Source organism: Rhinoraja longicauda, chromosome 17 (assembly GCF_053455715.1).
Source record: "Rhinoraja longicauda isolate Sanriku21f chromosome 17, sRhiLon1.1, whole genome shotgun sequence".
Taxonomy (NCBI): Eukaryota; Metazoa; Chordata; class Chondrichthyes; order Rajiformes; family Arhynchobatidae; genus Rhinoraja; species Rhinoraja longicauda.
Genome location: NC_135969.1, coordinates 45,720,751 through 45,735,977, shown reverse-complemented (window position 1 = coordinate 45,735,977; position 15,227 = coordinate 45,720,751). Strand labels below are relative to the sequence as shown.

The window sequence follows — 15,227 nt, the reverse complement described above, 5'->3', positions numbered from 1 at the left end:
CTTACTGGCTCGAAGGGCCAAATGGCCTCCTCCTGCACCTATTTTCTAATTCTATGTTTCTATTTTTACTTTCTACAAAAGGAAATGCATGATTTACTAACACAGATCAATGAAAACATTTGCACTAAACATTATTCCCTTATCCTGCATCTGTTCACTGTGGACGACTCGATTGCAATCATGTATTGTCTTTCCGCTGACTGGTTAGCACGCAACAAAAGCTTTTCACTGTACCTCGGTACACGTGACAATAAACTCAACTGAACTGAAGTGTGAACTGCTCTCTCAGAGATGTTTTCAAGAGAGAGTTAGATTGATCTCTTCGGGCTAACGGAATCAAGGGGTATGGGGAGAAAGCAGGAACGGGGCACTGATTGTGGATGATCAGCCATGATCATATTGAATGGTGGTGCTGGCTCGAAGGGCTGAATGGCCTATTGTCTATGTGTCAGTGTGTCTATGTTTCTATGTGTCTATTCCTGGAGCATTTCCATTTGTCCGGGCGTGGGGCTGGGAATCGGCAGCAACCTCCGGTCCTGCACTTGCCCTGAGGTCACTCCTCCTCCCCCCCCTACTCCAGCACGTGTTGCCCATTCAAAGCCCCAATGGCAACTCTAGAAACATTGACACCTTGTGTCCTCCCTGCAGCCTTCTACACCCAATGTTGAGGCCTACAACTTGGGGCAATGTTATTTCTCAGTCTGCCAGTGGTGGAGGCAGCTACAAGAGGGGCTTTCAGGAAGCTTTTACACAGGCACACGGATATGGAGGGAAGGGAGATTAATTAACTTGGGATATGGATCCTGTGTAGGAATGGTGATTAATTTAACTTGGCACGAAGCTAGACATAAAATGCTGGAGTAACTCAGCGGGTCAGGCAGCATCTGTGGAGAACATGGATAGGTGACGTTTCACAGAGTGCTGGAGTAACTCAGCGGGTCAGGCAGCATCTGTGGAGAACATGGATAGGTGACGTTTCACAGAGTGCTGGAGTAACTCAGCGGGTCAGGCAGCATTTGTGGAGAGAAGGAATGGGTGACGTTTCAGGTCGAGACCCTTCTTCCGACTTTGGCCTTTTCTCGCCTCCATCGATCTGTCGGGAGCCGGGTTCACACCCGAAACATCACCTATTCCTTTTCTGTAGAGATGCTGCTTGAGCGGTTGACAGCCAGCAGTATAAACATTGATTTCTCTAATTTCCCCCTTGCAATCCCCCTCTCTCTCCATCCTCCCCACCCTCGCCATCTTGCAAGTTGCACTGTTTGTATCCTGTTATTGTCGCCTCTTCCGGGGCCAACAATGGACCATTGTGGGCTCCACCTTTCTTGAGGCAGTGCCGGCTGTGATATGTTCTGTACCTTTACATATCTCTTGCCACCCTCTTCCCTGACACTCAGATTGAAGAAGGGTCTTGACCCGAAACGTCACCTATCCATGTTCTCCAGAGATGCTGCCTGACCCGCTGAGTTACTCCAGCACTCTGTGAAACGTCACCTATCCATGTTCTCCACAGATGCTGCCTGACCCGCTGAGTTACTCCAGCACTCTGTGAAACGTCACCTATCCATGTTCTCCACAGATGCTGCCTGACCCACTGTTAATCCAGCACTGTGTGAAACCTCCCCAGATGGTCGACAAGTTGAGGTGTTTGGGCAGTGGGTTGTAAGTAGATGTGACAGCCTGATGTTGTGGATGCTTGCACTGTAGGACCGCACCACCGAGTGGATTTATTGTGGGCTGCCACGAACTCTCTTTTTACAAGGTAGTAATCTCTTGTGAAGCTTTTGCAAGCTGTGTTTTAACGGCTGTACCCTGATATATACCGCTACAATAATCAGTCATTGGAGCTCTCAAAACTGTTCCGAAAATGAGCTAAATAAATCAAATAAAAATATAAGATTACAAGAAATACAAATACAAGATTAGACACAATGCTGTGGACATTCACAAATATTTAGTGTCTGTCTGAAGAAGGGTCTCGACCCAAAACGTCACCCATTCCTTCTCTACAGAGATGCTGCCTGTCCCGCTGAGTTACTCCAGCATTTTGTGTCTATCTTCGTGCAGTTCCTTCCCACACGTATATGTTTGAAGCTTTGTTTAAAAATCCATTATTAAACAATATTGCAGATTTCATGGGTTGTGTTAATGTCACGATAATGACTGTTTATTCCTGTGACTGTGTGGGACAGGCTGGAGTGTAGAGTGTACAATTGTTGTGCAATGCACAGATAGGGTAGAGATTCCTCTCAGCGGTTGACCCTTCATGGAGCAAGACCATGTTCAAAGCCTACACCCCAGGATTTCAAACATTAGTGTGTGATACGGAACTGCAGATGCTGGTTTAAACCGAAGATTGACACAAAGTGCTGTAGTAACTCAGTGGGTTAGGGAGCATCTCAGGAGAACTTCTTTAAAGTAAGCATACCTTGAGGAGATTTGAGGAGTAGAGCAGACAAAATGTGCTGAAGCAGGGTCCCGATCCGAAACGTCACCTATCCATGTTCTCCAGAGATGCTGCCTGACCCGCTGAGTTACTTATGATTAGATCATAAGGTCCTGTGATAGGAGTAGAATTAGGCCATTCAGCCCATCAAGTCTACTCAGGCCATTCAATCATGGCTGATCTAACTCTTCCTCCTAACCCCATTCTCCTGCCTTCTCCCCATAACCCTTGACACCCGCACGAATCAAGAATCTTTCTATCTCTGCCTTAAAAATATCCACTGACTTGGCCTCCACAGCCTTCTGTGGGAAGAATTCCACAGATTCACCATCCCTCTGACTACAGAAATGTCTCCTCATCTCGTTCCTAAAAGAATACCATGTAATTCTGAGGCTGTGCCCTCTGGTCCTAGACCTAGACTCTCCCACTAGTGGGAACATCCATTGGTTCTATGCTATCCCACTCCCGACACACGAGGGTCAAGTTGCTGAGGCCCCCTACATTTACAACCTGCAAACCCACACGTCTCTGGGATGTGGGAGGAAACCAGAACACCAGGAGGAAACCCACATGGTCACCGGGGGAGAATGTACGAACTCCATACAGACAACACCCGTAGTCAGGATCGTGCCCGGGTCTCTGGCGCTGTAAGGCAGCAACTCTACCGCTGTGCCACCGTGCTGCCCACATTTATTGCCCGTGACTGTACAGTGTTTGCTCTTGCGACAGAATTGTACACATTGTTTTATATCGGCGTAAAGGTGGTACAGAGAGGATTCACAAGGAAGAGAAAAGAGTTTCATTTTGTGCAGGGACAGCAGGTTGATGTTGCATCATGTTGCATCATGTACAGAATATTAACAGGGCAGATGATTGAGATTCAAGGTGATTAAAGGACCTGATGGAATGACAGATTAATGGGATGTGACCGACCTAAATCTTCAAGCTTGGCTGTTCAGGACATGTCCGAAAACACTCACAAATCACGAGAGTCAATGGTCAGGAGGGTTTCATTGCCAGGTGCAACGACAAGGAACTATGGAATTGCAACTGGCAGCAGCTTGACAACCCGTAGACACTGCACAGAGACGAGATACATGATGACCACAGAATAATACATTCATCACCACAATGCTGGTGGAATAAACGTCACCTATCCATGCTCTCCAGAGATGCTGCCTGACCCGCTGAGTTACTCCAGCACTCTGTGTCTGTCTCCCAGTCCTTAGTGTAATCAACCACAGTCCATAGATATCCACAGTTGTGGGGTTGTGTAGTGCAGTGTTCAAGAGGCTGATGCTCAGAGAGTCATAGAGTGATACAGCACAGAAACAGGCCCTTCAGCCCAATCTGCCCATGCCGACCAACATGTCCCATCTACACTAGTCCCACCTGCCTGCGCTTGGTCCATATCCCTCCAAACCTGTCCCATCCATGTACCTGTCTAACTGTTTCTTAATCATTGGGATAGTCCCACCCTCAACTACCTCCTCCGACAGCTCGTTCCATGCACCCACCACCCTCTGTGTGGAAAAGTTACCCCTCAGACTCCTATTAAATCTTTTCCCCTTCACCGTGAACCTATGTCCTCTGGTCCTCCATTCCCCTACTCTGGGCAAGAGACTCTGTGCATCTACCCTATCCAAGGTCATGAGGTCATACAGTAATAGGAGCAGAATTAGGCCATTTGGCCCATCAAGGCTACTCTGCCATTCAATCATGGCTGATCTATCTCTCCCTCCTAACCCCATTCTGCTGCCTTCTCCCCGTGACCCCGTACTAATCGATTCCTATTCTTCTCGTGATTTTATACACCTCTGTAAGATCATCCCACATCCTCCTGAACTCCAAGAAATAAAGTCGCCGTCTGCTCGACCTCTCCCTGTAGTTCAGGCCGTTGAGTCTTGTCACTGTTACATAGAAAATAGGTGCAGGAGGAGGCCATTCGGCCCTGCGAGCCAGCATCGCCATTCATTGTGATCATGGCTGATCAGTGTTGTGGTAAATCCCCTCGGTTGTTGGGAAGTGTCTGGTCTTGATCCTGGTCGTGTGGGCTTTCAGACACCTGTACCTCCACTGCACTTTCTCACCTACAATGTTGCTGCATCCAACTCAATTTGAAATAAAAAATTGAGGTCAGTAGGCTTGGTGGCTGTGGTGTAAAGTGATGTGTGGCCAAATTTGGCCAATGGAATTAGGGTGCAGGTCAGCAATCATTGAACTGAATGACAGTGCAGGGTCGATGGGCTGAATGGCCTTCAGCTGTTCCTGAGATGGTTTTGCCCTCCGTACTTGTATGCTCCAATATTGTGAGCAATTCTGGGCCCCATATCTGAGGAAGGATGTGCTGGCTCTGGAGAGGGTCCAGAGGAGGTTTACAAGAATGATCCCAGGAATGAGTGGGTTAACATATGATGAGCGTTTGTTGGCACTGGGCCTGTACTCACTGGAGTTTAGAAGAATGAGGGCGGACCTCATTGAAACTTACAGAACAGTGAAAGGCCTGGATAGAGTGGATGTGGAGAGGATGTTTCCACTAGTGGGAGAGTCTAGGGTAGAGGTCACAGCCTCAGAATTAAAGGACGTTCTTTTAGGAAGGAGATGAGGAGGAATTTCTTTAGTCAGAGGGTGGTGAATCTGTGGAATTCTTTGCCACACAAGGCAGTGGAGGCCAAGTCAGTGGATATATTTAAGGCAGAGATAGATAGATTCATGGTTAGTGCGGGTGTCAGGGGTTATGGGGAGAAGGCAGGAGAATGGGGTTAGGAGGGAGAGATAGATCAACCTTGATTGAATGGCGGAATAGACTTGATGGGCCGAATGGCCTAATTCTGCTCCGATCACTTATGACCTTATGAAACTTTATATTTTCTGCAGTGGGGAAGAGGGTTGAGGATAATTGATTTTCTGTTGATGACACCAGAAGATGTAGTTAAATCCATGGATGATGGCATCATGGCGATCGGTATTCACACTCCATAATACAGAGATGGATGAGTGAAGTAAATTCACCATCTGCAGTGCAGTGGATATAGAACATAAGGTATAGGACCGCAGACTGAGAACAAGCAGTAGACAAAGGGAGGCACTGTGGACGGCTCGATTGCAATCATGTATTGTCTTTAGCACGCAACAAAAGCTTCTCACTCTAGATTCTGCACCAATACACCATCCTGGAAAGTTTCCAGTCAGGTTTCAGAGCCCACCACAGCACAGAGTCTGCCTTGTTGAAGGTACACAACGACCTGCTTCTCGCCATCGACACCGGCGACTGTGCAATCCTGCTCCTTCTCAACCTCAGCGCAGCGTTCGATACAGTAGACCACACCATCCTTATTGACCGTCTCCGGTACGCGGTTGGCATTGATGGCACTGCCCTGAGCTGGTTCGCTTCGTACCTCAAAGATAGGAGTTTCGCCATCAACATAGGCAGTTATTCCTCTGCTCCAGCTAGCCTCTCCTGCGGAGTTCCACAAGGCTCCATCCTAGGCCCCATTCTCTTCTCTCTATACATGCTCCCCCTTGGCCAAATCATTCAAAGGCACGGCATTTCTTTCCACTGCTATGCCGATGACACTCAGCTTTACCTCCCCCTGAAACCCAACAACCAGTCAAATTTAAACAGCCTCTTACACTGCCTTGAGGACATAAAATGTTGGATGGCACAGAACTTCCTCCAATTAAACGAGAGCAAGTCTGAGGTCATCCTATTCGGCCCCCCCGACTCCATCAAATCGATAACAGGCAGTCTTGGAAGCCTATCCGGCCTAGTCAAACCGCATGTCAAAAACCTCGGCGTGATATTTGACTCTGCATTAAAATTTGACAAGCAAGTCAACGCTGTGGTAAAAGCCAGCTTCTTCCAACTTCGAACCATAGCTAAAATCAAACCTTTCCTCCAATTCGACGACACAGAAAAAATCATTCACACTTTCATTTCCTCCCGCCTAGACTACTGCAACTCCCTATACACTGGGATCAGCCAATCTTCCCTGTCCCGCCTGCAACTGGTCCAAAACGCCGCAGCGAGACTCCTGACGGGTACCCGTAAAAGGGACCACATCACCCCGATTCTGGCCTCTCTCCACTGGCTCCCTGTACGGTACAGAATCAACTTCAAAGCTCCTCCTATTCACGTATAAAGCCCTAAATGGACATTCCCCCCCCACATCAAAAATCTTCTAACCCCCCTCTCTAACTCCAGGTCCCTCAGGTCGGCCGACTTGGGGCTACTCACTATCCCGCGGTCTAGGCTTAAGCTCAGGGGTGACCACGCTTTTGCGGTTGCAGCTCCTAGACTGTGGAACAGCATCCCTCTCCCCATCAGAACTGCCCCCTCCATCGACTCCTTTAAGTCCAGGCTCAAAACCTATTTCTACTCCCTAGCGTTTGAGGCTCATTGAGGAGGCGCTGTGAACTGTTTGCGTGCTACTGTATGTTTCATTTTTTTCCTTAGTACCTAATCAGATGTACAGCACTTTGGTCAACGTGGGTTGTTTTTAAATGTGCTATACAAATAAAATTAACTTGACTTGACTTGACTTGACTAGATAGACACAAAGTGCTGGAGTAACTCAGCGGGACAGGCAGGATCTCTGGAGAGAAGGAATGGGTGACGTTTTGGGTCGAGACCCTTCTACAGACTAGTCCTGGGAAAGGGAAACGAGAGACATAGACGGTGATTTAGAGAGATAAAGACCAATGATTGAAAGATGTGCTATAGCTAGGTGTGAACGAGAAGTTGGTGTGACTTGGGTGGGGGAGGGATGGAGAGAGAGGGAATGCCGGGGCTACCTGAAGTGAGAGAAATCAATGTTCACACCACTGGGCTGTGAGCTGCCCAAGCAAAATATGAGGTGCTGTTCCTCCAATTTGCGTTTAGCCTCACTCTGACAATGGAGGAGACCGAGGACAGAAAGGTGAGTGTAGGAATGGGAAGGAGAATTAAAGTGTCCAGCCACCAGGAGATCAGGTAGGTCCAGGTGGGCTGAGCGAAGGTGTTCCGCAAAAAGATCGCCCAGGCTGCGTTTGGTCTCGACCCGAAACGTCACCCATTCCTTCTCTCCAGAGATGCTGCCTGACCCTCTGAGTTACTCCAGCACTCTGTGAAACGTCACCTATCCATGTTCTCCAGAGATGCTGCCTGACCCTCTGAGTTACTCCAGCACTCTGTGAAACGTCACCTATCCATGTTCTCCACAGATGCTGCCTGACCCTCTGAGTTACTCCAGCACTCTGTGAAACGTCACCTATCCATGTTCTCCACAGATGCTGCCTGACCCGCTGAGTTACTCCAGCATTGTGTGTCTATCTATTGTAGAATATGCTGATGTCAACCATGCAATGCAGATTGATGTATGACTTGTTGCTAGCGATCACACGATGTGAGCGATGCTGGTATCTCCCCACAGCACACTGCATAATGATTCCAAGCTGCTGACCACTTCATGCTTCCTCATTTAGACCGCCGCTGATACTGTCTCTGTCTTGTTGTAGGACTGGGTCCTCTGGGCAGTTTGCCCAGTGATCTCCATCTCGCTGCCACATTACCTTTCTCCTACCAAGTGCAAATACAACGTATATTGGACACACTCTCAGTCTGAAGAAGGGTCTCGATCTGAAACATCACCCATTCCTTCTCTCCAGAGATGCTGCCTGACCCGCTGAGTTACAATAGACAATAGACAATAGACAATAGGTGCAGGAGGAGGCCATTCGGCCCTTCGAGCCAGCACCGGCATTCAATGTGATCATGGCTGATCATTCTCATTCAGTACCCCGTTCCTGCCTTCTCCCCATACCCCCTGACTCCGCTATCCTTAAGAGCTCTATCTAGCTCTCTCTTGAATGCATTCAGAGAATTGGCCTCCACTGCCTTCTGAGGCAGAGAATTCCACAGATTCACAACTCTCTGACTGAAAAAGGTTTTCCTCATCTCTGTTCTAAATGGCCTACCCCTTATTCTTAAACCGTGGCCCCTGGTTCTGGACTCCCCCAACATTGGGAACATGTTTCCTGCCTCTAACGTGTCCAACCCCTTAATAATCTTATACGTTTCTTACTCCAGCTTTCTGTGTCTATTTTCGCTTTAAACCAGCATCTGCAGTTCCTTCCTGCACATTTTGTGTTTATGTTGGACATAATTAGAAAAAAAACATAGAAACGTAGAAAAATAGGTGCAGGAGTAGGCCATTCAGCCCTTCGAGCTAGCACCGCCATTACTTGCATTTTAAATTCAGAATGACAGATGCTGCTTTACATTTTATGTTCCTCAATCGTTGTCACTGCCTCCGTTTATTCCATCCTGACTGCATTTATAACACATGAAGGAAACACCTGTCTGATCCTTATTCCCATTTAATTTTGAGCCTGCAAAGGTATACTACAGAACGTTGAAATAATGGTGTTTAATCTGGTTAATTATATCGAGAGAATTGAATCAATCAAAGTGACAATCAAAACTTATGTGACATTCAAGCTGGGTTATTTGTGGGCCCAGTTACATTCGAGAGCCACATTAACACTGTTTACAATGTTGTGTGTTTTATATTGAACAATGTTACGCTGTGCAGGCTGGGTGCAAATGTGATGGTGTTTCTGATGATAATGTCCTGTGTTTGCAATGAATTAATTATCCATAATAAGTCTACTGTGTTTGCAGTATGAATACTTCAATGCTGTCTTAATAAACGAGAAGGATGAAACCGGGAACTATGTGGAACTTGGGAAGGAGTTTATTCTGGAACCTAACGAGCATTTCAACAACTTGTCCGTGAACATCAGTTTAAGTGCTGTCCAGATACCCACCAACAAGTATAACAAAGGTAGGGCAGAACGTGACGTCCTTCCTCTTTGTTCAGCGTCTGCCAGCTCTGACACGATGATAAACGGCAGGAAGATTTAATTGTGACAAACCGTGCTTTGAAATTAGATGCTCAGCTCTTCAAAACACGATGTAAATCCATCTAGGGTGTTCAGTTTAAATAGATCGTGTGCATTTGTTCACCATTCAAACAGTTCAGGGTTTGATTCGTTAAATTATATTCATCCAATCGATCTCCGGTTTCCCAGAGTCCACAAGTTCCAGGAGCAGAAACTGGGAAGAGATCTGTTTCAGATTGTTGATCAAAACACGGAGTGCTGGAGTAACTCAGCGGGTCAGGCAGCATCTCTGGAGAACATGGATAGGTGACGTTTGGGGTCAGGACCCTTCTTCAGACTGAAAAAGGGACCCGACCAGAAGCATCACCAGTCCATTCCATCCAGCACTCTGTGAAACGTTACCTATCCATGTTCCCCACAGATGCTGCCTGACCCGCTGAGTTACTCCAACACTCTGTGAAACGTTACCTATCCATGTTCTCCACAGATGCTGCCTGACCCGCTGAGTTACTCCAGCACTTTGTGTCTGTCTTCGGTGTAAACCGGCATCTGCAGTTCCTTCCTAATAGGTGAATGCACCGTAAGCAGCTGCCCAATAGTAGTGTAATCCCTGTTCACCTCTGCATGTAACAATATGAATAGTAAGAGATGCAGCTGGATGAATTCACGGATGTCGGCTGATGTCGGGTTGATGTTTCAGGTGTTACGATGGGTCCTAATTGCGAATGCTTTCCTTGCATGACTTGTAATTTAATGTAAATTAAACGCCAGGCTTGTGACCCGTTGGGTTAACACATCACCCATCGATTCTTGCCTGAGAGGAAGGTAGAGAATATGGAATATATTCCCTGTGATCAACTGGATATCGTATCACTCTCGTTTCACCTGCGAAACCCTTGTCTTTTTGTGATGCATATTGATAGGGGGCTACAAACGTTGCTGTCCCTGCCTGGCAGCGTGATCCATCCCTGGAGTGGATTGTCACTTAATGTTCTGATTTGCAAGGAGCGTTATGAAACATAAAGGAAATCACCCGTGAAATGAAGAGAATATTGCATGCTAATGACCTGGTCTCGATCCCCACTCAAGTGAAAGACCATTTCAGTCTCACAGAACTCTGGCATTTGTGGCACCTTCACCACTCCTTTGTTACTTGCCAAATCTGGCCATCAATATCGTCTTCATGTTTGAAATTAAACCCACGATAGGTGAAACACCATCTGAAGAAGGGTCCCCACCCCAAACATCACCAGACCATTCTCTCCACAGATGCTGCCTGACCCGCTGAGTTACTCCAGCACTCTGTGAAACGTCACCTATCCATGTTCTCCACAGATGCTGCCTGACCCGCTGAGTTACTCCAGGTTTTTGTGCCTGTCTTCTTATACAATATTATATTTGTTTGGAAGGAAAGGCAGAGGAGAACGTTGTTCCTGTCTATTCCAGTTCAGCCGCGTCTTTAACAATGCGGTAAATGGGAATTCTGGTGCAGCAAGGTTAATGACACTGAAAATTAACTCTTGCATGAATGATTCTCTTTCAGCTGACGGCTCTGGGGGATTGATGGAAGTATTTTCACATTCACGATTCCTTTCTGTAAATCCATTCTTTTTATCTGCCTTTGTTATTTCTGGCGGTATCTGATTTGGCAGCGGTTCTTTCTAATTTCCTTTCCCTTCCCAGTGGCGGGCTGGGCTGGGCTGGGCTGTTAATCTCACACTCTCTCCATGTGGGGAGAGAGATAACGCCTTTGGCTGACGAGCAATCGGAGTGCTCCATGCGCCTGATGTTATCAGTGCTCGCTCTCGCTCTCGCTCAGAGCCCCGCTGCGCGGAAATCACAGCTCCCCAGTGATAAAGGATGACAATTTGGAAAGGAATGAACCAGGGCTCGTGGAGTTTTGTTAAAGGCCACACTAAGGGAGACAGGGCAGAAATGGATACATGTGGGACAGTGTGCTGGAGTAACTCAGCGGGTCAGGCAGCATCTGGGGAGAACATGGATAGGTGACGATTCACAGAGTGCTGGAGTAACTCAGCGGGTCAGGCAGCATCTGTGGAGCGAAGGAATGGGTGACGAATGTGAAATGTCACCGATCCATGTTCTCCAGAGATGCTGCCTGACCCGCTGAGTTACTCCAACATTTTGTATCTATCTTCTGTGTATTGATGGCTTTGATTAAAGGCAGCTATTCCTTGGATTTTATCTGCTAGATATCTCAGCATCAACCAGGCTGCTGGGTCCCATGTGGTGATGAGTTTATTTTATCTTGGAAGTAATGTAACCTCCTGAGCTGGAAGTGTTGTGGTGTTGACGATGGTCCAGGTGAGGAGACGGAGCGAGCTTGCCTCACGCTGCACTGTCCCACACGCTGCACTGCCCCACACGCTGCACTGCCCCACACGCTGCACTGCCCCACACGCTGCACTGCCCCACACGCTGCACTGCCCCACACGCTGCACTGCCCCACACGCTGCACTGTCCCACACGCTGCACTGCCCCACACGCTGCACTGTCCCACACGCTGGAACAGTCCAGGTGAGGAGACGGAGCGAGCTTGCCTCATGCTGGACTGTCCCACACGCTGCACTGCCCCACACGCTGCACTGCCCCACACGCTGCACTGCCCCACACGCTGCACTGTCCCACACGCTGCACTGCCCCACACGCTGCACTGCCCCACACGCTGCACTGCCCCACACGCTGCACTGTCCCACACGCTGCACTGCCCCACACGCTGCACTGTCCCACACGCTGCACTGTCCCACACGCTGCACTGTCCCACACGCTGCACTGCCCCACACGCTGCACTGCCCCACACGCTGCACTGCCCCACACGCTGCACTGCCCCACACGCTGCACTGTCCCACACGCTGCACTGCCCCACACGCTGCACTGTCCCACACGCTGCACTGTCCCACACGCTGCCAGCCGCACGCTGGAACAGTCCTGGGGAGGAGACGGGGTGAGCTTGGCTCAGGCTGCACTGTCCCACACGCTGCCAGCCACATGCTGGAACAGTCCAGGGCAGATGTTGTGATGGTGCGAATGAAGATTCCAGCTGAGAGAGAATGGGCAGGGATGGTAGCGTACAAGTCACGAGTCATTGCATTAAGGGTGTCAGGGGTTACGGGGAGAAGGCAGGAGAATGGGGTTAGGAGGGAGAGATAGATCAGCCATGATTGAATGGCGGAGTAGACTCGATGGGCCGAATGTTCTCTGTCCTCAGATGTGTAGGGTGCGTGGGATATAAACACAGCCATTGTGGTGAGATGTTTGAATTGCCAGTGCAGCTGGGAGTGGGAGATATGGAGAGCATTGCAGCCTATGTCTGGAGCAGTGATCAGAGGAAGTGTGTGGAGAGGAACTGCAGATGCTGGTTTACACCGTAGATAGACACAAAACGCTGGAGTAACTCAGCGGGACAGGCAGCATCTCCGGAGACAATAGACAATAGGTGCAGGAGGAGGCCATTCGGCCCTTCGAGCCAGCACCACCATTCAATGTGATCATGGCTGATCATTCTCAATCAGTACCCCGTTCCTGCCTTCTCCCCATACCCCCTGACTCCACTATCCTTAAGAGGTGACGTTTATAATAATTACCCTTATTTAAATTGATGTCAGTGATTTTAATTCTGTAGTTTTCACTTTCAAACTGTATTTAGAATTCCATTATATTGCGGTCACTATCTCTGATGGATCTTTCACGACAAGATCTCTTATTAATCTTTCTTCATTACTGGGTATTATTTGGCATGAAACAAGTTTATACTGGAACAAAGAGCAAAGAATTCGGAAGGTAGGAGCAAAAAGGGAATGATTTTAACAAGGAGGAATACATTTTGGACAATAATGTGTCTCAAGGTGTGCGTAGTTTGAAGACCTTCTCCTCCTATCCCCAACGAGGGTTCTGCAACATTCACTCGCTGCTCCCCCTCTGAAATTATTCTACATTTTCCTTGAACTGCATCCCCGTAGATCTCTCGTTTTCACACCTTACCCTTCCATATCTCTGTGGCTGTCTCTCCCCTGAATCTCAGTCTGAAGAAGGGTCTCAACCTTAAACGTCACCCATTCCTTCTCTCCACAGATGCTGCCTGACCCGCTGAGTTACTCCAGCACTCTGTGAAACGTCACCTATCCATGTTCTCCACAGATGCTGCCTGACCCGCTGAGTTACTCCAGCACTCTGTGTCTGTCTGAGGAATGATGGGAGATTGTGAAAAGGGGATTGCACAAGCTCCAGGCTCTCTCCAGGTGATGGAACGTCTCTGGGGCGGAGTGCATATTCCAAGCAGTTCAAACACATAAAGATGAACGAGTTTAATGTGTAAATATTTATCTTGTTAATGGCATGAGCAAGTGTTACTGCTCCAGTAGCCGTGTACAGTAGCCACAAACAGTAGCCACGTACAGTAGCCACGTACAGTAGCCGTGTACAGTAGCCGTGTACAGTAGCCACGTACGGTGGCCACATACAGTAGCCACATACAGTAGCCACGTACAGTAGCCACGCACAGTCGCCGTGTACAGTAGCCGTTTACAGTAGCCGTGTACAGTAGCCACAAACAGTAGCCACGTACAGTAGCCATGTACAGTAGCCATGTACAGTAGCCGTGTACAGTAGCCACAAACAGTAGCCATGTACAGTAGCCATGTACAGTAGCCACGTATAGTAGCCACGTACAGTAGCCATGTATAGTAGCCACGTACAGTAGCCACGTATAGTAGCCACGTACAGTAGCCACGTATAGTAGCCGTGTACAGTAGCCACATACAGTAGCCGTGTACAGTAGCCGTGTACAGTAGCCATGTACAGTAGCCATGTACAGTAGCCACGTACAGTAGCCATGTACAGTAGCCGTGTACAGTAGCCACAAACAGTAGCCACGTACAGTAGCCATGTATAGTAGCCACGTACAGTAGCCACGTATATTAGCCACGTACAGTAGCCATGTACAGTAGCCACATACAGTAGCCACGTACATTAGCCACGTACAGTAGCCATGGATGTGAGTCTAGGTGTGGCATGGGGGGGGGGGGAATGTAGAGGTTGGAGGGGGTGAAATGTGGAGATTGTCAGGCCGAGGTGGGAACCAATCTGCACCCCACCGTCTGGGCGATGCCACCGTCGGTGCGATGCCACCGTCTGGGCCAAGCCACCGTCTGGGCCAAGCCACCGTCTGGGCCAAGCCACCGTCTGGGCGATGCCACCGTCTGGGCGATGCCACCGTCTGGGCGATGCCACCGTCTGGGCGATGCCACCGTCTGGGCGATGCCACCGTCTGGGCGATGCCACCATCTGGGAGAAGCCACCGTCTGGGTGAAGCTACCGTCTGGGCGATGCCACCGTCTGGGCGATGCTACCGTCTGAGCGATGCCACCGTCTGGGCGATGCCACCGTCTGGGCGATGCCACCGTCTGGGCGATGCCACCGTCTGGGCGATGCCACCGTCTGGGTGATGCCACCGTCTGGGCCAAGCCACCGTCTGGGTGATGCCACCGTCTGGGAGAAGCCACCGTCTGGGTGAAGCTACCGTCTGGGCGATGCCACCGTCTGGGCAAAGCAACCGTCTGGGCGAAGCTACCGTCTGGGCGATGCCACCGTCTGGGCGATGCCACCGTCTGGGCGATGCCACCTTGTGGGCGATGCCACCGTCTGGGTGAAGCTACCGTCTGGGCGATGCCACCGTCTGGGCGAAGCCACCGTCTGGGTGAAGCTACCGTCTGGGCGATGCCACCGTCTGGGTGAAGCTACCGTCTGTGCGATGCCACCGTCTGGGTGAAGCTACCGTCTGGGCCAAGCCACCGTCTGGGCCAAGCCACCGTCTGGGCGAAGCCACCGTCTGGGCGAAGCCACCGTCTGGGCCAAGCCACCGTCTGGGCGAAGCCACCGT

The 15,227-nt window shown here is 49.4% G+C and overlaps 1 protein-coding gene across 1 annotated transcript in view; it reads left to right on the top strand.

Moving 5' to 3' along the window:
- The window catches only part of cacna2d3a (calcium channel, voltage-dependent, alpha 2/delta subunit 3a), a 337,954-nt gene that overhangs the window by 68,714 nt on the left and 254,013 nt on the right, over nt 1–15,227 (top strand). The window contains exon 4 of the mRNA XM_078414636.1: nt 9,108–9,270. Within this exon, the coding sequence (XP_078270762.1) occupies nt 9,108–9,270 (163 nt within the window). The remainder of the gene's footprint in view (nt 1–9,107; nt 9,271–15,227) is intronic.